Consider the following 24,208-nt stretch of genomic DNA (forward strand, 5'->3'; position numbering starts at 1 on the left):
AAGGGATTAAAAATCGAAACATTTGAGCAACTCAAGGATTTAATGTTGGTAGATCAGATTAAAAGGCGCACGCCTAATGAGTTTAAGGAACATTTTATAGATGAATGGGCTACGATCACTTCACCAAAACTGTTGGTGGGTAAAATAGAGGAATTTGAAGATGCGAAAAAGACGATGGTTGGGAAAACGAAATTGGGTGAATTTAAAACGAAAATGTCAGGTAGACAAATGGGTGTTTCTCAGTCCACTGGTAACGTTTTCAAAAATAGAAAAAACCCTCAAAGCACACAATTTAAAAAAGATGATGATGCACGCAATGTTGGGAAAAAGTCGGACTCGAATTTTGATAGGAGAAAAAGACTCCAGTGTTATGAATGTGGATCTTTTGACCATTTACGTCCTCAGTGCCCCAATTTAAAAACTCAAAAAGCAGATTTGTATCGGATAAGCGGGAGATCAGAGAAAAATCTGTTAGATCCCTATACATTAAATGGAAGAGTAAATGGTTTTGAAGTACCTATTCTAAGAGATACGGGAGCAAAGGTAGATATTATTTGTCAGAAATATGTAGACAGAGATAGAATGAAGGGAGAACATGTGTGGGTTCGACATTTGCTGGATGATCATATGACTTGTTTACCTGTTGCTGAAGTGGATATTGAATGCGATTTGGGTACAGTAACCACCAAAGCAGCTGTTATAGGAGACCACTTAGACCAAGGATGATATATATTAGGCAACTAGACAGCGGCTCTTCTCAGAGGAACTGAGAAAAATTATTCGTCGTATGTCGGTAATGTTAATGCGGTCGTCACTCGATCTCAAGCACGACAATTAAAGGAAGCGGAAAATTTAGGTGAGACGAATCAAAATTCTGAGCAGAATGAGTTAGAATTGAAAGAGGAGGACGATGCTCATGAGAGGTCTGAAAACAGAAAGATATTACCCCCCGTCAACCTTTGTGTCCCCACAAGTCCTGCGATTCAAATAGACTCAAGTACTTTTATTGATGAACAACAAAAAAGTAAAGAACTTGCGCCTTTATTAGAACTAGTAAAAAGCGGAAGTAAAACAAGTTATGGGATTAAAAATGGGGTTTTAGTAGAAAAGAAGGTAAATAAGTTAGGAGGAGAAGAACATTTAATTGTTGTTCCAGAAAACCTCAGAGAGCAAATTAAAGCAATTTGTCATGAAGGAACTTCAGGTCACTTAGGAGTTCTGAAAACAAAAGACCGGTTACTAAGACATTTTTTCTGGCCAAATTGTTATAAAGACATTGAGGAATTCGTTAAAACATGTGACTCCTGTCAACGTCTAGGAAAAGCAAGTGACAAAAAGAAAGCACCGTTGGTAATAATACCTGTGATATCTGAAGTCTTTAGTAAGGTTAATGTAGATGCTTGCGGGCCTATGCCTACATCTACTGAAGGTAATAAATATCTTATTACAGTTATGTGCTTAGCATCTAAATATCCTTACGCCGTCCCGGTACCGGATAGAACGTCGAAATCTGTTGTAAGTGCACTCTTGCAGGTATTTAGTCGGATGGGCTTTCCAAGGGAGGTTCAAACTGATCAAGGGAAATGTTTTATGAGTCGCTTAACCGTTGAATTTTTGAAGAGGTTGGTATAAAAATTTCCAGAAGTTCGGTTTACCACCCCCAGAGCAATCCTGTGGAACGGTTCCATAGGTCAATAAAAAGGGTATTAAAGGTATTGTGTATTGAAGCTGCCCCAAATTGGGAAATACAAGTACCTGCCGCTCTCTTTGCTCTGCGGACAGTAACGCATGATAGTACAGGATTTAGTCCAGCTGAATTAGTGTACGGGACCAACCTCAGAACGCCTGTCGCATTATTGTATGAGAAATGGTTAGATCCTCAGGAAAAAGAAGATACCGTAATAGAATATGTTTTCGAATTAATCAATAGGCTAAAGAAAAGTAGAGAATTAGCTACAGAAAAAATGGAAGAGGTGAGGGACAAAAGGAAGAAATGGTATGACAAAAATGCCGTGAAAAGGGAATTCCAGCCAGGAGATTCCGTATTAGTATTAGCAGTGAATCAACCTCATAAACTCGCTCCTCAATGGAAAGGGCCGGGAAAAATAGAGAAAAGATTATCAGAAACAAACTATGTGGTTAGTTTTGAAGGGAATCAGGAAGGAAATAAAGTGTATCACATCAATATGTTAAAACCTTATCATAAGAGACCTGAATATGGTGCTCCTTGACAACGAGGAGATAGTTAAACATTCGGAATTAGAGGAGAATTTTCCTTATATGTTAACTGACCCCAAAGTGTTTGATTTTTATGAAATAATAGCAAAAAATAATCTTAAAGAAAGGCTTAATGATGAACAAATCCTGCAGTTGGGAAAGTTGGTAAAGTTTTCTGCTATATTTTCAACTATTCCAGGGAAAACAAATTTAGTCGAACATGATATCGAAATAATCAGTGACAAACGCGTACAGCATAAGCCTTATAGAATGACAAATCGACAGAACGAAATTCTTAAAGTCGAGATTGAAAAAATGTTAAAATACAAGATTATTGAACCAGGACCCTCTGAGTATACTTCACCCATGATCCTTGTTGAAGCACCAGGTAGGGATCCTAGGCCGTGTATTGATTACAGAAAGTTAAACGAAATAACGCGTACTGAGTTCTATCCGATCCCCAATATAGAGCAACGTGTTGAAACTGTTGCAGCAGCCAAATTTATCACCTTGATAGACTTAACTAAAGGTTATTGGCAAATTCCGCTGACCCCTAGGGCTCAGAAAATTGCTGCATTTGCTACAAATTTTGGAGTATATAGGCCTTTGCGCATGCCATTTGGGCTTAAAAATGCTCCTTATTATTTTAGTAAAATGATGAGCGAAATATGGTGCGGATGTGAGAAATATGCGATCCCTTATTTAGATGATATTGCTATTTTTTCTGAAACGTGGGAGGAACATTTACATGAAATTTTAGAAAGAATAAGAAAAGCCAATTTAACTATTAAACCCTCTAAGTGCAAGTTTGCACAAGAAGAAGTGCAATATCTCGGTCACATAGTAGGTCGAGGAAAACGTTCTCCAGCAGAACTAAAAATCGAAGCGGTTCAAAATTTTCCTGTTCCCACAACTAAAACTGCGATTAGAGCTTTCTTAGGGTTAGCTGGATACTACAGACAATATATACCTATGTTTTCTGCTATAGCCGCACCTTTGACAGATTTGTTAAAAGGGAATAACAAAAAGGGTAAAATGATGTTTTACCCTTTTTGTTATTCCCTTTTTGGAATGATGAATGTAATGAATCATTCAAATCCTTAAAAGAAAAGTTATCTAGTAGGCCTGTGCTACATGCACCCGATTTTTCTAAACCATTTATACTACAGACAGACGCGTCAGATCAAGGATATGGTGTTGTTTTAGCCCAAAAGGATGATAAAGGAAAAGAACATCCCATATTGTATCTCAGTAAAAAATTTACTGATAGTGAGCGGAAGTATTCGACCACTGAAAAAGAGTGTGCCGCAATTCTGTATGGAATAAAAAAATTGAAAGGGTATATAGATGAGCAGACTAAATTTTCAATTCAAACGGACCATAATCCCCTAGTATGGCTAAAAAATAACGCAGGTAGAAATGGTCGATTATTACGCTGGGCCTTAGCCTTGCAATCTTATAATTTTACGATACATCATAAAAAGGGAAGTGACAACTTAAATGTAGACTGCTTAAGTAGAAACTCTGTACATGCCAGTTAAATAGACTAGTTATCATTTCTTTTAAGTTGTCTTGTTATTTAATTATGTATATTGTATTTTTTAAAAATTAATACTATATAGTAAATTGTTAGCTTTATTCTTAAAGACAAAAATTTTTGTTTTGTTTTTCATATATTGTATGTATATTTTTATATGTGTTTTTTTATGATGGCCTGGTTATGAGAGTGGAGAGCCTTTTTAACAGTGTGGTTTAAAATTAACTGGTAAAATGTTGAACAATCTGTATTGAAACCATAAACTGTGAACTGTGAAGGTTTACTTCTCCTGTGTCCGGAGAAACAAAAACTGGAGGCTGAAGGTGTTTGTTTGTAGCGAACGCCTGCCTGAACTTGTATTTTATCCTGTAGGAACTTTAAAAAAAGTTTTATTTCCTCTGTCCGAGGAAAACAAAATCGGAGGCGGAAGGAGAGTCTGTAAAGAACGCTCCTGAACTCTCTACTAGAAAGACCTATGATGCTCTTGACTAGAGAGAACGTCGTTAGCAAACTCCTCACACTACGAGTACTATAATTCATTTTAACACCTTATTTAAAGAACTGTGAATGGCAATGACTTAACTGAGAATTACGCATGCGTAAAGAGATGAGATTTCGGTGAGACGCCTGTGAGAGAAGAGTGCTGGGAAGCTCCGCCAGCGAGCTGAGGTGTGGAGACTAAATTTGTCCAGTGATGACGAGTGCTATCTTCTTTAACGTCTCTGATCGTGTCACCAACTCGGATATGTACTCAAGTTTTCTAAATGTATTAATTAAATGTTGTATCTGTGGTATGTGCTATAATTAAAGTGATGCATCACCAATACCAGTGTTGATTCCGTTTTCACTGAAGCATCAACGACGTCACAGCAGCTGAACTAATAAGTCGGAAGTATCAGATAATACAATAAACTGAGTTTAGCTTTTAACACTGACATCAAATGAACTGTTGACTCTCTGCACCGAAACTATATGCTAACAGCCGTCAAAAAGAGAATTTTTGTAGTCGGGAACTTACGGAACTTCAGGTTCATTTATAAAATATTCAAGAATTTTTTACTTTTATTTTTGCTATAAATACTTAAGCGGATAAACTACAATATTAATTTTCATTATATAATCTTCATCTCTTGACATTTAACATGGATAGGAGTGCTTGAGATAGTGAATACGAGCCAGCTTCCTTTAGAAAGTTCGCGCACCAGTGACTAAGCGGTAAAATCTCTGAACACTGGTAGTTCAGTCCGAGGTTCGAATCCTGCGAACAGGCTGGTTGCATGAATGTTTTTGTGGTTTTCCCATGTGTAACATATCTACGAACCAGTTTCCCTTAAAAGGACCTCCCTTAAAAAGACGAAGGTATTCCTACCCTTAAGGCAGACAGCCCCCGAGTGCCTTGCCATAATCATAAAAGCCAAAGCAGTTGCTTGCGAAGGCATCGCTCTTCTTAGCCAGATAATTCTCGTATGCTTTACAGTATTCAACTAACTACTATTAACATGACAGTGATATTTTGAAATCGATTGTCAAAATAAAAATGAATTTCATATTGTTGTGTTCTACGGGTTCGTGGATTTGATGAGGAATCAAAACACAGTTTGTTCGTCAATATTACACAAGAGAGTTCCAAAGACACGTTTACAGTCGTCGAAAAACTACGATAAACAAGCTGAAACAATCACACAGCCTTCAAGCTACAACGGCGAAGGCAGCTTCAGCTCTCGATCGGGTTCGGTCGCTCTAAAGCTAATTTCTGAAAAGCAGGTCACCATTACTACTGAACTCAACATACTCTTCTACTCCGCTACAGGCAGGGTATATATGGCTTTTGATGTCCTTCGAGAATATTTTCGGGAAAATCGGTAAGAATTCGCTCTAGAATGTTGTCGCTCCGTCTATGGTAAATCGCAAATTTTATTACCAAATGTAGCCAAATAGGTGACTTTGCACCAAGTTGGGCAACCCTGCCTTTCCATGCCACTTTCTGGCAACCCTCAACCTACTTAGCGGGGAAGCTATCTTACCGCAGCCTGGAATTTCGTAACACTGCCCCCTCCCAAGGACAGCACCTTCCGGGCAGTACAAACCTTGGTCAGAAGCCAAATTCAAAAGGTAACAAAGTAAACAAAAATAATAGAAACAAATATTTGCCCTTAACAAGTAACTACGTACAAGTTATATACATAAATTATCTAGAAAAATTAATCTATAATTATGGGTACCCCCAAGAATGAGAAGCACTAGGTACTATGGCCATAGTATGGGACTAATCTGTCATAATGAAGGACTTTAATTTGGAATTGGGTGACTTACGGATCCGTGTCACGATGTCGTTCAGTCTGTTGAGAACTGCATAGGGACCCTACTAATGCGTATGTAGTTTGGGGAAGATACTCTTATGACGAATTCCACAGCCACACCTTGCCGTTTTCCTGGAACTCATGTTCTGTGGCTCTTGCGTCGTATCTCTTCTTCATCTTATTCGTCGAGGTGTTGATCCGCTCCCGGGTAAACCTGTGTATCGCTTCCAACTAGGCCTGGAGGCCTTGCACGTACTTCTCAGGCGAGGAATGTATATCTAGAGGGCAGCCGAAAAGCAGGTTACTTGGGAAATCAGCAGGTCACTTGAGATCGCGACCGAAGAGCACCTGAGATGGAGAATAGCCGGTGCTTTCGTGGACGGCACTACGGTAACTAAACAGAAAGAGGGGTAGGTTGCGATCCTAGTGTTCTTGGCTCTTGAAAACCATGAACGAGAAATGGTTCGGGATTCTACGCTTAAACCTCTCCACCATGCCGTCAGACTGAGGATGTAATGAGGTCGTCTGTGTTTTCTTGATTTCCAATGAGTCGTAGAGTCCCTTAAACACAGCCGAAATGAAGTTCCTGCCTTCGTCGGAATGAATATTGAGAGGGATAACAAACCTAGCCACTCAGTTCTGTAGCAGAACTCTAGCTGTGTCGTGACAGCCTCTTGGTATGGAATTGAGTACGCTTCGGGCTACTTCGTAAAATAATCCATGACAACGAGGATGTATTTGTTACCACCTAAAAGGTCCAAGTATGTCGAGAACATTTTGCTTGAAAGGCGCTCCTACGTTCTATCGATGCAGCCTTCCCCGGCTACGTTCCTTTTGTCCTTTCTTGGCTGCGCAAGCATCACAAAGTCAGCAGCACTTCTCAACATCGGTTATCTCCGAAATCCAGAAGAAACGCTCTCGAACCTTGTTTAGCGTCTTCATATAGCCGAAATGCCCTCCTGTTAGGCTGCTGTGTATATCCTTCGGACCATCAGATATTCGATTCCGAAGAAACAGCAGCTGCCATCTCTTATTAGTTCAATCGTCGCTTTCCCATATTTGATACAAGACTCCCTTTCGGAAATGGAGTGAGTCCCAGAGAGCCCAGTACCTTTTAGTTGTAGGACTGAAGAAGAAAATGTTCAGCCACTTAGGTTTTATATTCGATGATTGTTTCAGCTCTATTATTCGCTTAATGTCAGGATCAGCCAATGGGTATACTCTAACATTTTCATCACTCCAAGGTTCTGGATCGGCTGATATTGTAGATGTTCTTTGCCGGATCCTAGAATTTGCCAACCAGTATATAACCTCGGCTCTTGAACAATGCCTGCAGTGCAGGAGTTTTTGAAACTATTTGGCTATTTGTTTTTCAGGACTTTTGAAATTCAATAGCCAGGTTAGGGAAGCATAAAAGGTCCGCAAGAAAAATTTTCTTGCGATGGTGGAATAGAATGATGGAAATGTTCTATGGCTTTTATGATAGCGAGAAATTCTTTACGGGTAACTCAATTATTCCTTTTTCGGTTTGCACAAGCACTTACTCCAATAAGTTATTACTCGCTCTTGATCATCAATCATTTGGGAAATGACTGCTCACATCTGTGTCTAATAAAAATTGTTTGTCGATTTGGGGGCTGCGAGCACGGGCGTAGATGTTAACGCCGCCTTCAAAAGATTAAATGACTTTTTGCACTCCTCAGTCCACACAAATTTTTGTTTACTCTTTGCTAATTTATGCTGGGGCCTTGCGGTGTTGGAGAACCCTTTCAGAATCTTCCGTAATAAGTACAGAGGCCCAGGAAGTTCCGTAGTTGATAAATATCCACAAGGCGTAATGTCGTTTCCTTCTCTGGGGGTCTGTCTGGACACCTTCGGAGGAGATGACGTGCCGCAGATAGGTGACTTAACTGCGGAACAATTTGCATTTCGAAGGATTCAGCTTGGCAGGCTGGAATCTTTCAATTTCTGCAACACTTTCCAGATATTTTCTAGATGTTCCTCGAAACTACGGCCCACTATAATGATGTCATCTAGGTAGACCAGACAGGATTCTTTAGATAAGCCACGAAGCCCTGCCTCCATCAGGCGTTCAAATGTTGCAGGGTCGTTACAGAGTCCAAATGCCATAACTTTAAACGAATAGAGACCTTGGTCGCAGTTTTCTCTATCATCGCAGTTTTCGCGGTTTTCTCTATAATCAAAGTGAATTTTCAGTTGCCAGTATCCGTTCTTGAGTTGCAGAGTGGAAAACCATTTGTGTCCTGGAAGGGTGTCTAGAGTACCGTTAATATTAGGAAGAAGGTAACTGTCTTTCTTAGCGACATTATTTAGTATCCGGTAACTGTCTTTCTTAGCGACATTATTTAGTGTCCGGTAGTCGACTCAAAATCTTGTCGAACCGTTTTCTTCTGGTCGAGAACTATAGCAGATGCCCATAGACTAGTGGATGGTTCGGTGATGTCATTTTCTTGCATCTCCTTCAGAAGATTTCTAACGTCTGGCTGTTTTGCGAGTGGAAGACGTCTGGGATCTTCCGCATCAATTCGATGTTGCGTCAGATTTGTGCGTCCAATATCTTTGAATGTTCTAGAAAATAGATATTCAAATGTTTTAATTCTCTGTTGTGCGTCTTTGTTCGTTGGTTAAATCTGCATTCTGCAAAAGTTCTTCCATTAATTTCCCAGTTGCCCTCAGTTGGAATTGCGAGTGGGGCTTTGTTAACGCGCGTAACTGGAGTGCATGTTGTTAGCACTTCACCCTTCTGGATGATTCTCGGTCTGTGGCTAACACTCGCACTCTTGCAAGGACGAAGTGTCTCAAAAGGCCTGCTAATATCGAAGCGACTAGTACAACTCTTGGCCTATTTTATGGACATTCCATTATTCCAAATTTGAAGCTATTGTTTTCTATGAAACCCGGTTGTTAATAATTCTGTCATCTGCGGGATGGTGACATCTAATTTTTCTGTTACTTGGTAAGCTGAAGGAATGCTGTATTTATTTCAGACATAGCTTTATCTTCGTTTGCAGAATGCTTCTCTTTAAAGTCCAGCGTAAATTCCTACTTTCGGCAAAATGTCCAGTCCGAATATTAATCCATCCACGATGTGAGCGACGAAAGCCAAGTGCTCGTAGGTCTTATTTCTGAAGGTAATGGTGATGTAATTTTACCTTCAATCGGAATCTTATGATATCACTTTTCACTGTCTGTAAAGCCACACAGGGTGGAGTCCAGCGCAAAGTTTCGTTCAGCTCCCGAGCTACATCTGTTCTAATGATGGTTACATTTGCTTCCGTATCGATGATCATCTTACAAGGATGCTTTTTCACGTATCCTTCAATGAACAGCCCGTTATCTCCGCCGCTCATTAAAGAGATCTGTAGAACTTTCAAAGGGTTTGCATCTCTGCTTGGCAACCTCCGCCGCGTGAGATTGCCGCATTTGAGCTTCTCTCGTTTGGTTTCACGGGAGCTCTGTCCTGGTCTTGGTTCACGTGACAGTTACTGCGGAGATGTCCTTCCAATCCGAAATCCCCGCACTTGATTATTTTCTTCCCAGTGTTGTTTTTATTTGACCTTCTTAACGCCTTCTGAATCTCTCTTATTTCTTCTCTCAGTTTTGCGACATCAAAATTTCTTTTTGAGCCTCTCTAATAGGATAGCGATCTTTTCGAGTCGCTTGTTAAGCCGATTTAAACTTCATGACAAAGACTAAGGAGGATTTTAGGTCTCTCAGATTCGCCAGTCTGAGAGCTTCCTCATCCTTGACTGCATCGACGAAATGCATCAGGGCCATATTTTCGAGGACGTCATGTGGACAGTGCGGATATGCTTGATGCGCCAACCTGTCGACGTCATTTATCAGTTCTTGAAGGCATTCCGTGATTATTTATTTGCTGGCGGGTTTTCAACTGCAGGTGGCTACAGTCCTTTATCCACATTTTTCCGAATCTCAGTTTTAGTGCATTCAAGAGGGCATGTAAGTTTGAAATCTGGTTTTCGGAGTACACTCCTAAGAAATCTGCAGCATCGCATAGGAGTGATGCAGCCAAGTGCGAGGCCTTCACGTGGGAGTCCCACTTATTAGTTTCCGCCACGATCGAAAACTGGGTGGTCTTATATACAATCCATGATTTTTTTCATCATATATGCTGGGTTTGATTACCGTATGAGAAGAAACTGGGAAAACCTTAAAATTTTCAGGTTCATTCTAGGGCTCAGTCCCGTTTTCTTTCAAAACATCTACGTCTTTCCGAAACTTTCTTAATATTTCCTCAAATCTTTCTTCCACATCTGCTATCTTGGCTCCAGTTTTCTGTCTAAGCTGCACGATGTCGCTTTTAATCTTGTTTCGATCCACTTCCACTTGGAGTTTCTCTTGCAGCTTTTTTTGTCCGGCTTTTATTTCTTCTTGACATGATATTATTTCGCTCTCCACTCCCGCCGCGATATCTTCCTGTACGGCTCCCATCTCTTCTTGTCGGGTTTTCATCTCTGCTTGACCGGCTTTTACAGCTGCTAAGAAGTCCATCAAAGCCTTCCTTTTCTCCACCATAGCTTTTTCCTATAGGCGAATCACTGGCATTCACTCACAAATCCCACTTCTGACACTAGTTGTTGTATTCTACGGGTTCGTGGATTTGGAGTGATTGATGTAAAAAATTGATGAAGAATCAAAACACAATTTATTCTTCAGTATTACACAGGAGAGTACCAGAGACACGCTTACAGTAGTAAAACGTCGTAAAATTGTCGAAAAATCACGACAAACACGCTGAAACAATTAGCAACGCAGCCTTCAGTCTATAACGGTGATGACAGCAAATGGCATAGCATTAAAGTACAGCTTCCGGCTCGGTCCAGTCGCTCTCAAGCTAATCTCTGAACTCAAAACACCACTACTAAACCCAACGTACTCTTTTAGTCCCCGTACAGTCAGGGTATATATAGCTTTTCCCTTGCCTTCTAGAACATTCTGGGGAAAACCGGTTCTTGAATTCATTCTAGAATGTTCTTGGTCCGTCCATGGCATATCGCCAATTTCGTCGCTAAAAGGAGGGATTTCACGCCAAATCTGGTAACCTTCAACCGGCTTTGCGGGGAAGCTATCTTACTGCAGCTGGGCATTGCGTTACAATATTATCTCCTTCATGTAATGTAAATGGAAGAAAACGAGTTTTTAAAATTCACGCAAGGGAAATTTTCGTAAAAACATTTCAAAAGCAAATTTTTGAAATTTATCCATCGGAAACTTTCATAATAATTTTTGAGTTAATGAATAATAATATTCTGTTAATGGAATGGATATATATGGTTTAAACTTGAAATAATATGCTAGAGTAAAGTAGGTACAGCAACGGAAATGGAAAATTCTTTGTTTTTTAGAGTTGTTTTCTCATGAGAAAATTAAATATGAGCCATTTTCTCTTAAAACGCTCTTTACGAAGGCATCTCTTTCTTGAAGCAGATAGACCTATAGTGCTTTGCCTAGCCAAATGATCAAATTTTAATTCGAATTACATCGCTCATCTCTGTATAATCTAATGCGGTTCATAAGTTTCTGGCATAAAGGAGCTGCTCATAAGCGTTGCAAGAAAATTTCAGGTCACAATCATTATTTTAAATAATATAGAAAATCAAATACATTTTAAAGCAAGTATGTAATAAAAAGTAAAATAAATGAAGTATATATACATTTATTAAAGTTTTAGTATAAGCCAAAATTTTTAAATTCACGTGACCGAAATCTAATTCCGATTTTAATAAAACATCTTGCTTATATTATACCCTTAATTTATTCTTTTTGATCATAAGCTATCATATACTTTTTAATCATAAATTCATATATGGAGTTTGTTTTTTACAGAATATTTCTCAATTAGAATACAGGACATTTAAATATAAAATGATATTTCGTAACAAAGTGGCATAAGCAAATTCTAAATTCGTAATTATCAAGCAAAATTATGAAATCAAAAAATTAATTAATTTAGTAATTTTTTAATACGTTTTGTGCGTTCTTTTTATCTATGCATTAAAATTATCTTAAATAAAGTAAGTAAATATTTAAAAGTTGTACATTTTGTATCCCAATATAAGGCAAACAAAACCTAGGCTAAATAAACACAAATTTAATTAATAAATAAAAAAATTCCAAACAGACAACAATTTTAGCGGTGTATGTCTAAGGTGTAATTCGGCAAATCGCGTTCTGTGTGTGATGAGGGTGTTAACACAGCTACAACTATCATTTCTCTTCGCAGCTGTCATAGTCACATTTCATCATATTCACATTTCATCCAAAGATACTTCTTTATATTTTCTCATATCGGGAATTTATTCTCTTCTTTTGATGATTTGGATAAAAGTAGCTCTAAAGCATTCACAAATTAATTTATGGCCCTGGAAAGATCCTGAGTTTTGCTAAATCCAATATAAATAAGCATATTTCTTTTTATTACAATTTAAAAAAATCCATTTAGTAATTTCTAATAATTTTTAATTTTGCGATAATTTTTATTTTAACATTTTTATTTTTTTATTTAATTTCTTCTGTGTCTGTACTGCTCACTATGTCAGTAGTCTGCTTTTTATTATCGTCTGTCCTTCATGCTTCTTCGTAATTGGAAGCGAGCTTACGATATTAAAATGTGTGAAAAGGGATATGGGATTGAAATTTAAGTTAGAATGAAATAAAAGGTGATTCAAATATGAAGGGGACTGTTACTGCTACAAACCACTATCCATGTACTCATACACATCACTGTATGTTCTTGGATGAATACAATCACCACCCTTACCTAAACTTCCGTATAGAATAGAACTTGCTCAGTCGTGGTTTCAAGAGACTGATGAAGGAAAACAAATTGTCCCGGAATATGGAATAATGCATTGTGATCAAATTTTTCATTCGAGGGAATGTTCAGTTATTTGAAATTTCGAAGGGGGAAGAATACCTCTCTACGACTCATGCCTTTGGGTGGCGTAAGTGTTTCTTCACTAAGGGACAAAAACGAGTTTAGAGCACCCATCCTCCCAGATATCAAAGATTGATAATGTTGTAGATACATTAGGTTTTTTTTGAAACTGGAGATGTGAAAGGTGAGCAATGCCCTCGCCGGGACTCGAACCACGGACCTTTCGAATTCGCGTCGAGTGTGCTTACCACTACACCACGAAGGCATGTTAAGAAGGCGGAAGAAATGCCGCATAATGTAAATGTTGTTATTCGTAAGAACAGGCGAATTACCATCAGGGAAGTTGCGTCGAACTTTCAGTGAGTGTTGGTATGGCAAAAACCGTGGTAAAAAAGCTTATGTTCTATGGTAAGGTGTAGGCCCGGTGGATTCCATGCATATTGACAGAAGAGAATAAAATGATGCTCATGCAAATCGCCAGCTGTCTCACATGACAGTTTATTTTGGAATTCCATATTGACTGTTAATCAAACATGGTCCCAACTTCTTCAGTCTCGAGTCTGAACCATCACCAGAGGTATCATCTACATAAGATTGTGGATTCAAAGCCAAGTGAAAAACTTCTATGAAAAGGGCCTGAAAATATTTCCAGAATTCCAACAAAAACATATTGACTTCGAAGCTGAGTAGGTTGAAGGTGGCATTGTAGAGTCATTAGGTTATTTGGAAGCAGGAGACATGAAAAATAAGCAATGCCCTCACCGAGACTCGAACAGCGGACCCCTCGATATGAGCCGAGCGTGCTGACCACTACAGCACGAAGGCATTCTAAGAAAGCGGGAGAAATACCTTATATACTCCCCCTTTTAAAGGGAGACTGGAGATTAGGGGAACCAATCGCCAAATCCTGGTAGTGGAGATTCATCATTCACCACCTTTTTTAGTTCGCGTGCCACTGTACAGTCATTAGGTTATTTAGAAGCAGGAGACATGAACAATGAGCAATGCCCTCGTCAGGACTCGAGCCATGGACCTTTCGATACGCACCGAGCGTGCTACCACTACACCCCGAAGGCATGCTAAAAAGGCGGGAGAAATACCTTATAACGTGTTCAACGTTTTCATTCGCAATAAAGGTTTCGGCAACAAAAAAGTTAGTCTTGGTCATATTTAAGTCACCTTATATGTCTTTAAACTTGAGCTGGATATAACGGATATGTTTGAATAGATTGGGAAGATAATCCATACAATTTCAAATTATATTATAATCATCAACAATAATAATTCTTAGTTTCTACTTTTCTTCGGCCCAGCAGTGGCCGAGTAGATAGAATCACTAAACACGGCAGTCTGACTAACTGCTTGCAACTCGGTAAGTGTACTGTATGGGTGCTTTTTTTTTTTTCTCTCTCTATGTATAACGTGATTATAAGCCAATTAAATTTAGAGAACTGTCTAAAAAGAAGAAGAACTGTCTAAAAAGAAGATCTACTCCTTAACTAGGTAACTCTGTTATGCTTCGCCACACTCAGAAAACCCTAAACTTGTTTTTACTCTGCTGTACTTAAATAAGATGAAGTAGGTATTGAACTTCTAAATTTAACGAAATGTGTAAATAATAAAATAGGTAATTAAAAACAATGTTTTGCTTACTTGAGACAGATACATAGGCTCGAGCAGATCCATCAACAACATTTTCTGGAAGAAGAAGATCTACTTCGGAAGAATAAGATCCATTTGTAGCTGCAAATGAAGGTAATATCTTATAATTTGATATCTTTAATGAAACTGTAAAACTCTACTGATATTTACTCTCAACGGCAGCAAGCATATTGAATAGTGTGAATATTGAATAATATTGAATAGTGTGAAAAAACTACCATGAGTTACCATAATTAACTGATGGTCAATTTTTAAACGAATTGCTTTATAAATACTTTTTCAATAAGCTGCGTATGTATTTAATAAGTCCAGCTGCCGAACAAAGAAAAACATAATGTCTAATTCGAAACATTTACATATCAAGCAACAATCAAGCACACACACACACACATACACACACACACACACAAAAACAAAACAAACAAAAAAAAAAAAAAAAAGAAATCAATGTCTAAATTTATTAAAAGGTTTGAAAAAAATAAAATTCGACTTTCTATTATTAATTAAACTCCATAGACCTTAATGAATGGGAAAAGCCTCAAAGAAAGCTAATTCACTAAGCGAAGTCTTTTAGATAGGTTAAAAGGGAAAAAAAATTGAAAGACTGAATAAAGTGTCAATCGTTAGGTATAGATTAATTATTTATAGCTCCTTTTATGACGTAAAAGAAGAAAGTACTTTGAAGAGTTTCATAGCAAAATTTCACAAATTCATAGGAATTTCTCATGTCACATTCATAGACCAAAATGGTTTCGAAAATGCTTAAAAATAGGGCAGTTAAAGTGTAAATAATTATTAATTTATCAAGCTTTATCTGACACTGTAATGGAAAGAAGCAGGAAAACATTTTATAAACTAAACAACTGAAACTGAATTTATTGTGAACAACAACAGACCATAATAGAAGAAAAAAAAACCCGAGATAATCAAATTGAGACTTGAAATCAATGACTGTATCAATAGAATTTAGAACATATACAGTTATTTTAATAAAAGACATTCCGATTTATAATTTTTTTCAGCTAAAATAAGAAATATTTTAATTCTTAAATTTGAAAAATCTATAAACAAATAACCTATGCAATATTCACGTATAAGCCACTTTGTGTTTGGAAACAATGTTTTCTACAAGCCTCGAGAAAGACTTGCAGAATGCATGGAAGCACAAATGTCTGCTGGTTTGGCGAACATCGCAGCACAACCTTGGAGATGTAAAATATACAGTTGATTCTTGATGTAAAATATACAGTTTTATAGTCTACTATTAAAGGTAAGAGTATTCTCAATCTTTCATAAATGAGCCGTAAAACTTGACAGCAAGATGGACGAAAGCTAAAAGACCTTCTTTGATTTAAAGAATAGGCTTACGATTATTTGTACTATAGAAAAATTATTTTCTCCCTTTTTTTAAACTCTTTCCGCTACACCATTTTTCTTACATTATCTTACTCCACTGCATTTATCATCCATCGAGAGTGGCAAATATTGCTAATCTACGAGGAATAACATTCATAATAGCGTACACCTGGCATATAAAGCCATTGGTTTACGAATTTTGATCTTCGACGCAGCATAAAATCTTAAATTTATATTCAAATTATATTACATTGTTCAATCAGTACATCGATCTAAAAACAAGACAAAGAGACGTTCAAGGTGCTGTCTGAATATATATACACCTTAAACGGTTACGTAAACACCTTTAAAGGTTACGCATTCAGACAGCACCTTAACTGAATATATATATATATATATATGAGTTACGTAAATAAATCTACTATTTCCAAATATATAGATATTTATCAGTTATGTAAATAAACTACATAAATAAATCTGCTATTTGAAAAACCAAGAAACACATTTTTGCAATCATTAAAGTACATGAAAAATTGTTAATGAAATTTTCCAGGCTTAAATAACAGGAAAAACTGGATCATTATTTTAAAAGGATTAACCAGTAAAAACTTCTAATAAAAAATGAGGTTATATCAAGAACTGTTAAGCTCAGATAGTCTGTTCTACGCAGATGCGTCATTGCTTTTATTCTACAATTACCTTAGTTTGTACATTTACAATGATTATTTAATAGACTTACCTTCAGGGCAGATAAAATAGTTGAATACTTCTTCTTTTGGAAATCCTTCTGCCTAACAAAAGGAAAAAAATGAAATATTATTGATTTGCGAAAGAAAATATTTCAGTCCCTATATAATTGTAATTGAATAACTGTAACTTATCCTTATCTGTAACTGCAACTGTATCCGGCCTTTATGTGCAAATTTATCCGTATATGCCTTCCAGTAATTTTGAGAAATGGAAGATACTAAGATTTCTTGGCAGTCGGGGGCTGGCTATATATTCCTGAAGAGAGCATCGGTTTCTCACTTGTTTCGTTTAGTGTAAGTTCGGAATATTGAGAGATCTTCGTAGGAGCTTTGGCTTTTTAGATGCATTTTACACTGCGCTGTGTTTAACGTTCTTAGTCGTTTGAAGTGTAACTACTGATTGTATTCTGCGATACCGAGAAGCGCTGTACAAGTGCTTTTGTGTAAAGTTCCAGAACTGTAAAGTGTTTTTTTGAGTAAAATAAATTTTATCAAGCTATCATTGGTTCAGTGTGTATTATTCCGAACCCTTACGCATGCAACAGTACATTATAATTAGTGATTTTTACCTTCTTATGTTTGAATATTTTCTGTTTCGAAATACTGTAGTAATTAATTATGAATCGAATATTATGTTTAGTATGATCCGTAGTTGTCATCTATGATTATGTTGTTGTGTATGATTCTTAGTTGTTGTTTATTATTTGAACTTTGTTCTGTAAAAGGCATACGTTACATATGAATTTACGATTAAATAAGGAGGAGTCTTACCATTATTGGCTAGATATATTGTATTGAGAAAAACGCTTTCATTTATTTATTTGATTTATTAATTATAAGTACTTGCCAAATACCTAAATCACGAGAGTATGTAACAATGAAAACAGTTAATAAATTTTATAAAAATTACACTAAAACATAGAATTGAAAGAGCTATTAAAAATAAGATACAATTTGCATATGAAATTGCGTGATGACTGACATGAAATAAAATGACACTTTTCCTATATGTACCTGCCAAGCATTTTTGTGGGGTTTTTAAGTGTAAATGCAAAATTAAATGTATTAAATTAAGCACACACACACAAATGGTTTGGTCCCCAGATGGCGTTATCATTTGGTCTTGCCGTGTGTATGGCTTCTCTTTCACAGGAGCTAAAAAGCGGTGGTAGGTGCATAACGGAAAAGTACCAATAAAATAATCTATCCAGTGTATACAGAAAGTTTGCATTAAGAAAAGAAGACATACCTCAACAAGAAGTTGTTTTGTAATGGCATCTCTGGCACTAAGTCTTGCAGTGACTTCATTCCCACAAATTTCATCATCACCTTCAACTGAAAACCCATATACTGTTATGTTAACCTGACCTAAACTTATAGGACGCAACTTGAAGTGATGAGTTTCACTTTTGCCTCCGCATACGCACATTTTATGAGATGAAGATTCTGAAGTAAGATGGAAGTCTTCGCTGGGCTCTAAGGATATCTTGATCTAAAAATAATACATAAACAAAAGTTTGAAAATGCACTTGCAATTTATTCGGTCAACCATGTAAAACAAGTTAACTTGTCTATTGCCCAATGCTTAAACAATACTGTACTTATTTGAATCTAAGACTCCATTCAGATGATGGTATAAATATCATAACTGGTTTAAGCCGAGCTTCGTTGCTAGGTAACCAGATCTTGCTAAGTCATAAAAACTAAAAACTGGTTTAGGGGTTTTGACATAAATTTCGAAGTTTCAACTTTATGACGTCTTGGTATAAGAGATGACAAATCAGAGCGAACGCGAGAAACCTTTTGAACGGAAAACAGAACGGGAAAGCTGTAGACGCATCCACGCATGCGCACATTTAGCTACTGGCTACGGCTTAGAGCCTGTATGGCACGTGTGAACGTAAGACCCTCATTTTATACCTTATGACTAAACCTCTATGACATTATGACATTTATATCCGCGCCTGAACGGAGCCTAAAATGCATCTTTTTCCTCCACATAAGCATGGCTAAAATCAGGGTTAACAGTCGCAAATCCTAGGAATCGCACATTTTTCCAATTTGCAAATTATCCTGAAATAAAACTTTTCTATAAAAAACTAATTTAAATGAAAATGAAATTGTACATCAAAGTCAGTTGTTAAGAAATAATTGCTAGAAGTATTTTTGCTTCTAATTTATTTTACTTACTTTATTTTTTATATGATATTTATTTTGTTCTCAATTACTGAAGTTAAAAGATGTGTCTTTTAATTGATGATGTCTTAGAATCAAAGATATATGCTATAAGCATTTTAATGTGCCCCACATTATTTCAGTTACTTATCTTCGGAGCTATATTTTCGAAACTAAAAACGCAACATAAATTATTTCTCCATTAACGTATAAATGATACATTTTAAACATTGGCTACCAAAAGTTAAGCACGCAATGCAAATTAACAATTTTCAAAAAGTGCAGTAGAATTTGAAAGGTTGAAATCTCTGCAGATAGATGGCAGTATGCAAATATCATACGTTAGAGTCAATCAAGATTGATTATCCGAGCTTACTAAACAGTCGCTGAAGATGCCAGCAATCTGAAGGGTTTGAGAAGGTACATTTAAATGCTGATATGAAGTGTTTAGAAATTTCGTCGGCTAATTTTTGATTATATTAGTATTTTTGTAGCTGAAAAAAGGGGAATGAATCGTCGGATGCAATGAAGCACGGCAATCAATCAAAGATGTCCCTCTTTTCTTTAGCGCTGATCATTGAGTAATTTCTCGAAAGTGGAAACAATTCAATTTCAATCAAGTCAAAAAGTTACCCAGAGACCTATTCATGTTCAGTCTACCAAGGATTACCACCTATTCTGAAGATGGAACGGAATCGACGAAAGACCGCTGCAAATTGATAAAACAATAACTGCCAAATACTATGCGCCGGAAAGCTTCACATGAAGGGATTTTATGTTCGAGTACCGAGTGTTTGTCACTGACCACCCAGTCCAGAGGGTAGAGATTAAAGTGGTACCGTCAACATCTAAATTGGAATATCTTAGACTGGCGTAACGTCCTATTCACAGGTGAGTCCAGATTTACTCTGGAATCAGATGATAAGCATGTAAGAGTCAGAACAGAAAGAGACATGCGGAATCAGGCCCAGAACATCACACATTAGAGGTGTGGGCTAGAATATCTATGAAATATCGCACTCAGCTGCACATCTTTAAAGATGGTTCTGTAACGGCTGCACAATGTTGGGATGAAGTCCTATGAGAAACAGTCTCCTCTCTTATGAGACTACGCTGCAACAGTAGGTTTTGAGTTTTTCTTTGTAAATGATAATCCCCGTTCCCATCAAGCCAACATCGTAAAAGATTACGTGGTGAGTAAGGGTGTTTCTTGGATGAATAGTCCGACGTATTCTCTCGACTTTAAATCTTTGAGGTGCCCTTGGGCGTGCTGTCTTTACGTTTATCTTTTCCAGCTGAAACTAGCTGATTATACAGCTGAAACCTGTCCTAATGCAGGAATCGTCATTGCTAGCAGTTGCAATATTTTATTATTTTATAGAAAGTATGTGAAATCGCTGTAAAGTTTCCTTCAAAATTTGGGATGGTCATATACCTTTTAATGTAAGTTTTGTTTGTTTATTTTATGCTTTAAATATCAATTTATTGATGGCTAAAATGTGATAACATTTACGTTAAGGAAATGGAAGTTAAATATTTTAGATAATCTTTGTTTCCTGTTATGTGTATAATAATTTCTTTCTATTATGCATAAACATATTTGCAACCTTCATGTGCAATATAGTGTTAATCGAAACTTTACTTTTTCATTTTCGTTGGTTTAATTGTCCGATGCAAAACTTTTAGAGCCAGTGCATATCACATCTACACATAAACCTTCACCATAGTAACTAACAAAAGGTCTCTTCGGATGGAGTGCAGATTTTGCGTATTTATAGAAACTACACTATTGCTATTTTTATCCTAGTGAAATGACAAGAAATCCTTATATTGAATATCAGTTTTCTTTCAAAATTTTACATTTACAATCCTTTTATTAAGTTTATTTTGAACAATTAGAAATGCAGAACCTGGCATACACTTTTCAAAAGCGTTATGAAAGGCAAATTCACGTAATTTGACAACGCATGTATCTGGCACTGCAAGATTATTTTGTCTGAAGTTCAGTTAAAATTTCTGTCTAAAAGGCTATTTCATCTAAAAAGGAATTAAAATTTCTATCCTTTCCAGTGAAGCTATTCGATAACGACTTTGTGTAGTCCAGTTCTCCACGAATGACATGAGCAGTTCAGCTCTGACAAACGTATGTAGTTTGCTAATTTGATGAACAACTCACCAACATTTAAGTTAAGTTTAAAATTAATCAAAACTCAACCTTATACTAATATTGGTTTCATGAAAAATATATAAGTAAGCTGATTGAAATGGTTAGCGATTGATCCTCTCTATTCCGAAAGATATATCTGCATTCATTAAAATTTGAATCTTTCAGACAGAACTGCACTTTTCACAGCGATTTATAAACGATTCAAAAACATGAACTAGTCTGTTTTGTGACGTTCTTTTTAAAACTGTAGGACAGCGCTTTTCAGTTTTTTATTTGAAATGAATTTTTTCCCGCGTAATTGCCTTTTGAATATTGAGAACGCTCAGAAATCACAACTATAGTAACTAATTTCAACATAAATACAGGACACTCTAGTGCTGATATAAAGATTCCAGACATTGCTCATTGCTGTCATGATACAGTAGTAATATACACCTGGGCATTATTCCGGAACAAAATTCGTTATTTTTTGAGCACATGAGGTCTTTTCTTCTTCGTCGTTTAACGTAAATGATTTTGAAGAGGTTTACATAATACTAGTCACCCATCACAATCTGCCTATGCGCTTCAATGCTTTCATTCGAAATCGCAGTGTTCATAAAACGAGCTCTGTTCATCATGACTACGACCTTGAACTTCCGTCGTCATTAAAATAGTGAAGCATCTCTATATGTTTCATAACGAATGTATACGGAAACATTTGAAGTGTTTCTTTGTGGATACCATTAACACAAAATTCAACCACATCTTTCGGAATATGAAATATTTCCCTCATTCACCACCGCGAAATCTACCAGATTCTTCTGCTCTTCGTGAACAAATACTGAACACCGATTTGTCTAACTGTTGTTTCAAAGACGCCAATATCTCTATCTCTATCTCTATCTATATCTATATCTATATCTCTTATAAGGTTCATGGTATTACGACCATGGACCTTATAAGAGATAGACTAACCCAGTGGGAGGGGCGTGCGTCACCGACATGCCGGCAAGAAAGAGTAGGGACAATCTGGTTTACTTTAACATTGAAACCTATGGCGTTTGTATCACATAACTCTTTTTAATTATTAAATGTGATACGTTGTATAGTGATGAGATTATGAAAGCCACAGTTTTTTCCAAATAGGATTTAATATATCTCATTAAAGCAATTTTTACTGCATTTCGCGCATTTTTTTCGCACGTAATTCTTGTACAAACATCTTTACTTTGGTAAAAACTCGAAGCACAAAATTTATGAACTTAATTTTGCGTAAAAATAAAGTAAAATTAAATAAATTAAATAAGATTGATAGTACATGATACTTTGAAATAAATAAGGTAAAATTAAATATGATCTGACAATGTTTTTTTTTTAAATTTAATGAACATTTTCAGGCAGTGATTTTCCAAACTATAATAACATTCAAAACGATCATATTTATTTGATTATATGATCATGAAATTATTAACATTAAAGTGGATTAGTTATTTTAATAATTCATAAAATTTGGAGCATAAAATTTTCTGAGCGTAATGAAGGGGGAAAAAAAAGATAAAATAAAATCTAGAAGCCCTCAGATTTTATATTACTCCCAGAAGGAATCTTTTTTTAAAGTTTTGTGTGTTACCTATATTTATTGAATATCATGTTCTTCGCCCGTAAACCACATACATTTGAAAACAGCATATCTTCAGAATTTCCGCACTGGAGATAAAACTATTATTTTCCGTACAGTGCTCGCACTGAACTCGTTGAGTTTGTTAATCAAGAATTCGTTAGTTTTACAAAATATGAAATAGATTGAAACAAATTCGAAATTCGGCCGTCCAGATGCCCATGTTTGGGTGGAGGATTAAATTATTCAAAATTTGATGGCTCTAGATACTGTCGTTTTTGTCCTAGTGCGAGAAACATACATGTATTCATGTAGATTCTTCATTATTTAATTTCTTTACATATAATACAGGGCGATAATATTTGGTAACATCAATTTGCAAGGAGACACGGACATTTATAGTAAAAGAGCGCAAAATGCCGCTTCGAAACTAACAGCCTTTCTAGGCTACCGCCGCTTTGGGCTAATAAATTAAATTAAAAGTAAATAAAAAAAATCTTATGCAGAACTAAAAATAAATTTAAAAAATAATCACTATAAAATACAAGTAAAATTAATTATTACGGTTAAATACAATTTTAATATTAGAATTAAATGTATAAAAATTTTTAAGGAGTCAAAGGTGTTTATCACTATGATGTATTGTGAAATATAATTGAAATAAAATTCCTTTATAGAAATTGTGCTGTAATACTCATCTATAATTATAAAAAAGAAACACAATTTAGAATTTTAAACAAAACTTTCAAAAATTCGTTTTTAAATATTTTAGTATTTTTTACTTATTTACACCAATAAAAAGCATAAAAATTGCAAGAGAAAATTGCTTGTTTGAAATTTTCTATTAGTTCAGATTTAAAATATTATTTTCTAAAAGAAGTAGTTACTTTCCTTACGGCATAGGAAAAGCTAAAAAAATATCCAGCTCTGAAAGCATGCAATAGCTTCATAATTATTTGGAACGTTAATTATGCTTGACAAATATGCTAAATTTTTAAAAATCAATCTCAATTTCAAAAATAAAAATATGTAGAAATTCTAATTTGTGAAATGAGGCGCTACAACCACATTTTTTTTTGACAATTATACACGCTGCAATAGGCAACCAATGTTAAATTTCTGCAAGTCGTCCCTACTCCTCCGGATGTGATCAAGGTGACAGCCGGCAACGCCTCAGACGAGGGAGAAAACCCGTTTGGGTTAGTCTATTTCTTATAAGGCTCATGATTACGACCTTGAACTTCCGTCGTCATTAAAATAGTGAAGCATCTCTATATGTTTCATAGCGAATGCATACGGAAACATTTCAAGTGTTTCTTTGTGGATACCATTAACACAAAATTCAACCACATCTTTCGGAATATGAAATATTTCCCTAATCCACCACCGCGAAATCTACCAGATTCTTCTATTCTTCGTGAACAAATACTGAACACCGATTTGTCTAACTGTTGTTTCAAAGACGCCAATATCTCTATCTCTATCTCTATCTATATCTATATCTATCTATCTAGCTATACATAACC

At 36.2% G+C, this 24,208-nt stretch overlaps 1 protein-coding gene and 1 non-coding gene across 2 annotated transcripts in view; both read right to left on the reverse strand.

Moving 5' to 3' along the window:
• Window positions 1–24,208, reverse strand: part of LOC118203410 (alpha-2-macroglobulin-like) — a 173,550-nt gene that overhangs the window by 51,099 nt on the left and 98,243 nt on the right. The window contains exons 20-22 of the mRNA XM_085825517.1: window positions 17,990–18,232; window positions 16,731–16,782; window positions 14,627–14,716 (exon numbers count right to left, since the gene is read on the reverse strand). Coding sequence (XP_085681643.1) covers window positions 14,627–14,716; window positions 16,731–16,782; window positions 17,990–18,232 — 385 coding nt within the window. The remainder of the gene's footprint in view (window positions 1–14,626; window positions 14,717–16,730; window positions 16,783–17,989; window positions 18,233–24,208) is intronic.
• On the reverse strand, window positions 13,166–13,238 carry TRNAS-CGA (transfer RNA serine (anticodon CGA)). Its single transcript has one exon. It is a non-coding gene; the product is annotated as a tRNA-Ser (tRNA).

Source organism: Stegodyphus dumicola, chromosome 10, assembly GCF_044657685.1.
Source record: "Stegodyphus dumicola isolate Sdum_Otavi_A_Nest chromosome 10, ASM4465768v1".
Taxonomy (NCBI): domain Eukaryota; kingdom Metazoa; phylum Arthropoda; class Arachnida; order Araneae; family Eresidae; genus Stegodyphus; species Stegodyphus dumicola.